Below are 8,807 nucleotides of genomic sequence, written 5' to 3' on the forward strand. Positions count from 1 at the left end.
AAAGGTAAACAGCACTACAGGTAAGCAGATTTATATGATTTTATATTGTTAACCACTAGAGGGAGCCAGTTTTATTTATTATAATATGTGTTAAAAACATAAATGTGCATTATGCTTCAGAATAATCATAATTTTCAAATATTAACAGATTGGTTCTTAAATCTACTTCATTTGCGCTATGTTGCTTGTAAGACAATATATAACTTTACTAAACCCCTACACTTTAAATTATACATATACCTGCTCAGTAAGTGACCATCCTGATGTCTGACAATGCGCTCTCAGAAGAAGAGATTTAGAGTTTTTAGGCTGAAACATTTTCTGTATTAAGTGAGCCCAGAGTCTTCTCCCAGCTCTCATTTTTGCTATTTCCATATAAAAGTTCATCCCAATTCCCCAGAAGAAAGACAACCTAAAATAGTAATGTTAAGTCCATTATTTGATTATACTTAACAATACAAAATGGAAAATAAAACTAACTGTATCACACAATAAAGAAAATAGTGTCCAGATTTTAATTTCAAACACTTAAATTTGAATTAAAATCAAAGCATATATACTTAAGTAACTTTAAACCTAACAGATAAAAGTACAGTTTTAAGCACACAGAAGAAAGAGCTGTGATTGTTGCTTCAGGTAGGAAGTATTCACTTTACAAATGTTTTTTTGTTTTTGTCTTTTTTTTTTTTTTTAGAAAAGTTCCAAATAATAAAGAATGTGCCCTTAAATAAAGAATGAATCACTATTCAAAAATAAAATATATTAAGAATACCCGGTATGTAAGTCAGGGGTCACCTATGAAGGGAATAAAACCACCAACTTGTTTTCTTTGGATAGCAACAAAGTTTTCCTGTTTTTTGTTTTGTTTTGAAAGAAAAATTATATATTTGGTGTAGGCATATATTTCTCCAATTGCCCCCAAACCCAAAATTTATATTCTGCAGCTGAGTTACACATTTAGTTTACTTGCCTGTGCCTAGAGGCAAAAAGGCTGTGTTTCTTTATATAAGACAAGGTGAGCCTTAAGTAAAGAAACTAAAACCTAATAAAAATTCTTGACATACCTTTGGAAGTTCTTAACACTGCTATTCTCAAATATTTGTCTCAGGATACCTTTTCATTCTTAAAAATTACTAAAGACCCCAAGAAATCTTTACTTGGATAATATCTATCAATACTTTACATATTAATTCATTTAGAAACAACAAACATATGACATTTTAACATAAATAACATTTTTATGAAAAATAATTATACTTTGCTAAAATAAAAAATTATAATAAAACAGTCACTGTTTTACATTTTTGCAAATCCAATGTGTGGTTTTAGGGAAAACAGCTGGAATCAATGTCTGCTTCTACATTCAATCTGTTGCAACATCATGTATCTGGAAAACAACACTGTACACTTTTAAAAGAATGGAGGTGAAAAAGGCAGATAAAGTCTTAATACAATCATGAAAACAATTTAACCTGAAAGACCCCAGGAAGGGTAATGACTCTGAAAAGTCCTTGGACCACACTTTGAGAAATGTTGTCGTAGTATATGTATAACAGCCTCTGGTGTAAAGGAGCATTCACTAGTCTATAAACAATATGAGGACAGAAGTCATGTTTTTCACAATTTTTTTTCCCAGCACATAAGCTGGTACTCAGCCAGAGCAAAATTTAGTAATTAATTGTTTAGCTGACCAATTTTTGGTCACCAAATTTAAGCACTTCATAAACTTCAGTTAAGCTTTTCCATATTTTTTTAAAGATTTATTTATTTGTTTGGGAGAGAGAGAGAAAATGAGCGGGAGGGACAGAGGGAAAGGGAGAGAGAATCTCAAGCTGACTCCATGCTGAGCACGAGCCCAACGCAGGGCTGGATCTCAGGACCTGGAGATCACGACCTAAGCCGAAACCAAGAATTAGATGCTCAACTGACTGTGCCACCCAGGCACCCCAAGCTTTTCCATATTTTTCATACAACTTTATTAACAAGCTATTTTGAAACAGAAATGTTTTAAATAGCACTGTGCATTCCAAAACATTTATATTATCTAAGTGCAACAGAAAAAAAATGAAATAAATGACTTACTTTCTAGAATGGAAAATTAAAAGAATAAAAGCTAATATACCTGAATATGATGTTTACATTTTAATTGTCAAAATATATCAGGTAATTGTGTTTTCTGAATAGCTAGAAACAAGATTCCTCTAATTTACCAAGAAGTAGTCAAATTTAATTCTGATTTTCAATTACACACAGTATTGGGTTATTCTCTCATTATTACTCCAATAAAACATAAGAGAATCTAGTATGACACTTATACAGATTTATTTTATCAATAGATCAACTGTATACTCATAAATTGGTCCTAAAAATTTTCCTAATATTGAGACAATCTCTGAGGTCAATATACTCACCTTGGTGCAAATTCATCAATTGTCAGACCAGCTTGGAGTCCAGTTCTACAATATTCCAACCCATCTGCTATAGTATAGGCCAGTTCCAGAATGGCATCAGCCCCTGCTTCCTGCATATGGTATCCACTAATTGAAATTGAATTAAATTTTGGCATGTGCTACATAAAATAATAAAAATATAACAGTGAATAAAAATTTTAAAAGACTATATTAAACCCATTTTCTAAAAGACTATTATTTTTAAATGATGTTCAACTCAGATATACTAAGTAGTCTTTAATATTAACTGAAAATACTTAATGCTTACTTTGTTACGTTTAATTCACTCCTCAATTTAAGTGGTGATTCAATGAACCACCTGTTTTATTTTTCTAGTGAAAAGAAATTTGCACTAACCATTCGTTAGAATCAAAGTTTAAACTCTGAAATTAGTTAGTTAAAGTTAGGAATGCAACCTTTAGTCTGAGAACTGAATAAGACATCTTTAATTCCAAACCGGTTACTATGACCTCACAAGGTCCTAAGATCTCATAACTTTGGGCTAATCTGCTGAAGATACATAAATTTAAGTTTTACTAGTTATCAATTTCCTTATTTGAATGAAGTTGCTGAACATGAATAAGCAAATGGTGGGGGTTAGGGGGAGAGAAAATGATTCAATCCTTAGTATTATATATTGAAACAAAACAGGATAAAATACATGGCTTAAAAATCAATTGACAAGGCAAGAAACAATTGCTGGAGAGGATGTGGAGAAAGGGGATCCCTTCTACATTGCTGGTGGGAATACACTCTGGAAAACAGTGTGGAGGTCCCTTAAAAAGTTAAAAATTGAGCTACCCTATGACCCAGCCATTGAACTACTGGGTATTTACCCCAAAGATACAGATGTAGTGAAGAGAAGGGCCATATGCACCCCAATGTTCATAGCAGCATTGTCCACAATAGCTAAATTGTGGAAGGAACCGAGATGCCCTTCAACAGATGACTGGATTAAGAAGTTGTGGTCCATATATACAATGGAATATTACTCAGCTATCAGAAAGAACAAGTTCTCAACATTTGTTACAACATGGACGGCACTGGAGGAGATAATGCTAAGTGAAATAAGTCAAGCAGAGAAAGACAACTATCATATGATTTCTCTCATCTATGGAACATAAGAACTAGGATGATCGGTAGGGGAAGAAAGGGATAAAGAAAGGGGGGGTAATCAGAAGGGGGAATGAAACATGAGAGACTATGGACTATGAGAAACAAACTGAGGACTTCAGAGGGGAGGGGGGTGGGGGAATGGGATAGACCGGTGATGGGTAGTAAGGAGGGCACGTATTGCATGGTGCACTGGGTGTTATACACAACTAATGAATCATCGAGCCTTACATCGGAAACCGGGGATGTACTGTATGGTGACTAACATAATATAATAAAAAATCATTAAAAAAAATAAATAAATAAAATAAAATGCCGTATTTTTAGTATATTCTGATAAAGTCCTTCATTTTTGTTAGTTTATATTTTACTGTCACATTTACTTTACTAGATGCATTTTTATTTATTCATTTATTTACTTATTTCACAACATAAATTAGGTCTTTATTAGAATACTATATTCCATTTTTTAAAAATTTTAATTCCAGTTAGTTAACATACAGTGTGAGTGTTATCAGTTTCAGGTATACAATATAGTAATTCAAAAATCCCATAAATCACTGATGTTCATCAAAAGTGCACTCCTTAATCTCCATCACCTATTTAACCTATCCCCCCACCAATCTCCCCTCTGGTAGCCTTCAGTTTGTTTTTTCTTTTTAAAGGTTTTATTTTTTTTTACTTATTTTTTTTAAAGATTTTATTTATTTATTTGACAGAGAGATAGACAGCCAGCGAGAGAGGGAACACAAGCAGGGGGAGTGGGAGAGGAAGAAGCAGGCTCATAGCGGAAGAGCCTGATGTGGGGCTTGATCCCATAACGCCGGGATCACGCCCTGAGCTGAAGGCAGACGCTTAACCGCTGTGCCACCCAGGCACCCCAAAAGGTTTTATTTTTTAAAGTAATCTCTACACCCAACGTGGGGCTTGAACTTACAACCCCAAGATCAAGAGTCACATGCTCCACTGACTGAACCAGCCAGATGCCCCTTCAGTTTGTCCTTTATAGTTAAGAGGCTGTTTCTTGGCTTCTCTCTTAATTTTTCCCTTGGCTTGTTTTGTTCCTTAAATTGCACATGAGTGAAATCATACAGTATTTCTCTTCTCTGACTTATTTTGCTTAGCATTATAATTTCTAGCTCCATCCATGTCATCGTAAATGGGAAGATTCCATTCTTTTTTTATGGCTGGATAATATTCCACTGTGTATATATATATACACACATGACAACCTCTTTAGCCATTAATCATTTGATGGACACTTGGACTGCTTCCATAATTTGGCTACTGAAATTAATGCTGCAATAAACATATGGGTGCATGTATCCCTCTGAATTACTGTTCTTGTATTTTTTGGGTAAATACCCAATACTGCAATTTCTGGATCATAGGGGAGTTCTGTTTTTAATTTTTTGAGGAACCTCCATACAGTGGCTGCACCAATTTGCATTCCTACCAACAGTGCAAGAGGGTTCCTTTTTCTTCACATTCTCGCCAACACTTGTTTCGTGTTGATTTAGCCTTCTGACAGGTGTGAGGTGATATTTCATTGTAGTTTTGATTTGCATTTCCCTAATGATGAGTGATGTGGAGCATCTTTTCATTTGTCTGTTGTCCATCTGTATGTCTTCTTTGGAGAAATGTCTGATCATGTCTTCTGCCCATTTTTAAATTGGACTGTTTTTTGGGTACTGAGCTGTATAAATTCTTTATATATTTTGGAGGTTTGTGGCAACTCTGCTGAGCAAGTCTACTGGCACACTTTTTCAAACAGGATTTATTCACTTTGGGTCTCTGTCACATTTTGGTAATCCTTGCAACATTTCAAACTTTTCATCATTGTATTTGTATGGTCATCTGTGATCAATGATCTCTGATGTTATTATTATAAAATTGTTTTGGGGTACCACGAAGCATGTTCGTATGAGATGGTGAACTAAATGTGTGTGTTCTGACTGTTCCACTGAACAGCCGTTCCTATCTCTCTCCCTTTCCTTGGGCCTCCCTGTTCCCTGAGACACAACCATATTGAAATGAGGCCAGTTACTAGCTCTATGATGGCCCCTAAATGTTCAAGTCAAAGAAAGAGTTGTATGTCTCTCACATTAAATCAAAAGCTAGAAATGATTAAGCTTAGTGAGGAAGGCAAGTCAAAAGCTAGGCCTCTTGTGACAAACTGCCAACTTGTGACTGCAAAGGAAAGGTTCTTGAAGGAAATTAAAAGTGCTACTCCAGTGAACACACAAATGATAAGAAAGCAACATAGCTTTATTGCTGATTCAGAGACAAGGTTTTAGTGGTCTGGAAAGAAGATCAAAGCCGCCACAACACTCCCTTAAGCCAGAGCATTGTCCAGATCAAGGCCCTAACTCTCTTCAGTTTTGTGAAGGCTGAGATTGGTGAGGAAGCCCTGGAAGTTTGAAGCCAGAGGTTGGTTCATGAGGTTTAAGGAAAGAAGCCATCTCCATAGCATAAAAGTGCACGGTGGAGCAGCGAAGTGCTGATACAGAAGTTCCAACAAGTTATTCAGAATATCTAGCCAGGATGATTCATGAAGGTAGCTACACTAAACAGATTTTCAGTGTAGGTGTGAGCCGGGACAACCTTGCTATATTAAGGAAAAGGGTTACATCTGGACTTTCACAGCTAGAGAGGAGAAGTCAATGCCTGCCCTGGCTTCAAAAGGACGAGGTGACTCTCTTGTTATGGGCTAATGCAGCCTAGGCTTTAAGAGTTGAAACCACTGCTTCACGCGTGCCGTTATGAAAATCCCTAAGGCCCTTCAGGGGTATGCTAAATCTACTCTCCTGTGCTCTATAAATAGAACAACAAAAGCCCTGGGGAGAGCATCTATTTACAACGTGATTTCCCTGAGGGTATTTTTAGCCCTAGGACACCTGCTAAGGAAAAGGAATTCTTCCAGAAATACTGCTCACTGACAGCTGCACCTGGTCACCCCATGAGCTGCAATGGAGATGTGCAAAAGAATTACTGTGCCTTCATGCCTGCTAACACAATATCATTCTGCAGCCTGGATCAGGAGTAATTTTGGCTTTCAGAGTCTTATTATTTAAAATACATTTCACAAGGCTTTAGCTGCCATAGATAGTAATTCCTGTGATGGATCTGGACAAAGTAAAATTGAAAACCTTCTTCTAGATGCCATTAAAGAACATTTTGTCGATTCCTGGAAGAGTAAAAATATCAACATTAATGAATTTGGGAAAAAAGTTGATTCCAACCCCTCACATGGATGACTTTACGAAGGGTTCAAGACTTCAGTGGAGGACATAACTGCAGATGTGAGAGAAATTTGGAATTGCTTGCGAGAACTAAATTAGAGTAAGAAGCCTGAAGGAGATGTGGCTGAATTACTGCGATCTCATGACAAAACTGGAAGAGATGAGGAGCTGCTTCTTAAAGATGAGGAAAGAAAGTGTTATTTGAGATGGAATCTATTCTGGTGAACATGTTGAAGACTACTGAAATAACAACAAAGGATTCAGAATGTTACATAAACTAGTTGGTAAAAAACAGAAGCTTGGCTTGGGGTTTGAGAGAGGACTGACTCCAATTCTGAAAGAAATTCTGCAGGTAAAATGCTATTAAACAGCATCTCTCATACTACATTGTTTGTAAGAGAAGAGTTGACCAGAGTGCAGCAAACTTCATCTCTTATTTTTAAATGAATTTTAAATGATCTTTATTTTGATTTATTTTGAACTATTTAAAAATAATTTTTAAAACTTAGTATAGCTGACACACGTGTCATTTGGTTTCAGGTGTACAACATGGAGAAATGAAGATTTCTTCTCTATGTTATGCTATCTCACCACAAGTGGTTACCATCAATCACCCGCATTACCAACATCTTTATATTGGTTATAACTGGAAGCCTGTATTTTCCATTCTCCTTCACCGTCTTCTCCGTCCCCAGCCCTTTCCATTTCCCTCCGTCAAGCATCAGTTTGTTTTCTATATTTATGGTCTGATTCTGCTTTTTGTTTAATAATTTGTTTTTAAAGTTCCACATAAGTGAAATCACATGGTATTTGTGTTTTCAGTCTGACATCCTTAGCATATCCTTCAGGCCTATCCATGCTGTACAAATGGCAAGATCTCATCCTTTTTATGGCTGCTAATAGTCCACTATATATGAATACCTCATCTTCTTTATCCATTCATCTAGCAGACAGAACACGTGAATTGCTTCCATTACCTTGGCTATTGTAAATAATGCTGCAAATAATGCTATAATAAACACAGGGGAGTGCAAATATCTTTTCAAATTAGTGTTCTCATTTTCTTTGGGTATGCCCAGTAATTGTATATGGTATTCCTATTTTCTGTTTGAGAATCTCATACTGTTTTCCACCACTGCTGCTTTCTTTCTCAAGAAACTGCCACAGCCACTAACCTGATCAGTAAACATTAAGACCTCCACCTGCCCGAATTAGGACTCTGAATTCTTAAAGATGATGGTGCAGCATTTCTTTGGCATTTTTATATATTAAAAGGTATGTACATTTTTTTAGACATAATGCTATCCCACACTTACTAGACTATGGCATAGTGCAAAGATTACTTTTTTTTTTTAAAGATTTTATTATTTATTTGACAGAGAAGAGACAGCCAGCGAGAGAGGGAACACAAGCAGGGGAGTGGGAGAGGAAGAAGAGCAGGCTCATAGCAGGAGGCCTGATCGTGGGGCTCGATCCCAAACGCCGGGATCACGCCCTGAGCCGAAGGCAGATCTTAACCGCTATGCCACCCAGAGCGCCCCAAAGATAACTTTTATATACACTGGGAAATGAAAATATTCGCGCCTGACTTGGCTTTACGGTAGTGGAACTGAATCTGCAGTATTTCTGAGGTATGTATGCCTATACTAGGTTTTGAAATAAGGAAGTGTGAGTCCTCTACTTTGTTCTTTTTCAAAATTGTTTTTGTGGCTATTATGGAGCCCTTACAATTCCATATGAATTTTGGAATCAGCTTGTAAATTTCTAAAATTTCTGGGATTTTGATAGGGATTACAGGCTCACCTGTAGATCACTTTGGGCAGTACTGCCATCTTAACAATATTGAGTCTTCCCATCCATGAGCAGAATGTTTTCAGTTTTATTTAAATCGTGTAATTTCTTAAAACTATTCTGTAGTTTCTATATAAATTTGGCACTTCTTTTTGTTAAATGTATTCCTATAGATTTTAATCTTTTTGATGCTATTGCAAATTAAATTCTT

General features: G+C 36.1%; 1 protein-coding gene across 2 annotated transcripts in view; it reads right to left on the minus strand.

Moving 5' to 3' along the window:
- MMUT (methylmalonyl-CoA mutase) overlaps positions 1 to 8,807 on the minus strand; it is a 36,852-nt gene that overhangs the window by 18,218 nt on the left and 9,827 nt on the right. For both annotated transcript variants that reach the window (XM_008691815.2, XM_008691814.2), the window contains exons 4-5: positions 2,412 to 2,569; positions 241 to 412 (exon numbers count right to left, since the gene is read on the minus strand). In XM_008691815.2, the coding sequence (XP_008690037.1) occupies positions 241 to 412; positions 2,412 to 2,569 (330 nt within the window). The remainder of the gene's footprint in view (positions 1 to 240; positions 413 to 2,411; positions 2,570 to 8,807) is intronic.

Source organism: Ursus maritimus, unplaced genomic scaffold, assembly GCF_017311325.1.
Source record: "Ursus maritimus isolate PB19 unplaced genomic scaffold, ASM1731132v1 scaffold_29, whole genome shotgun sequence".
Classification (NCBI taxonomy): domain Eukaryota; kingdom Metazoa; phylum Chordata; class Mammalia; order Carnivora; family Ursidae; genus Ursus; species Ursus maritimus.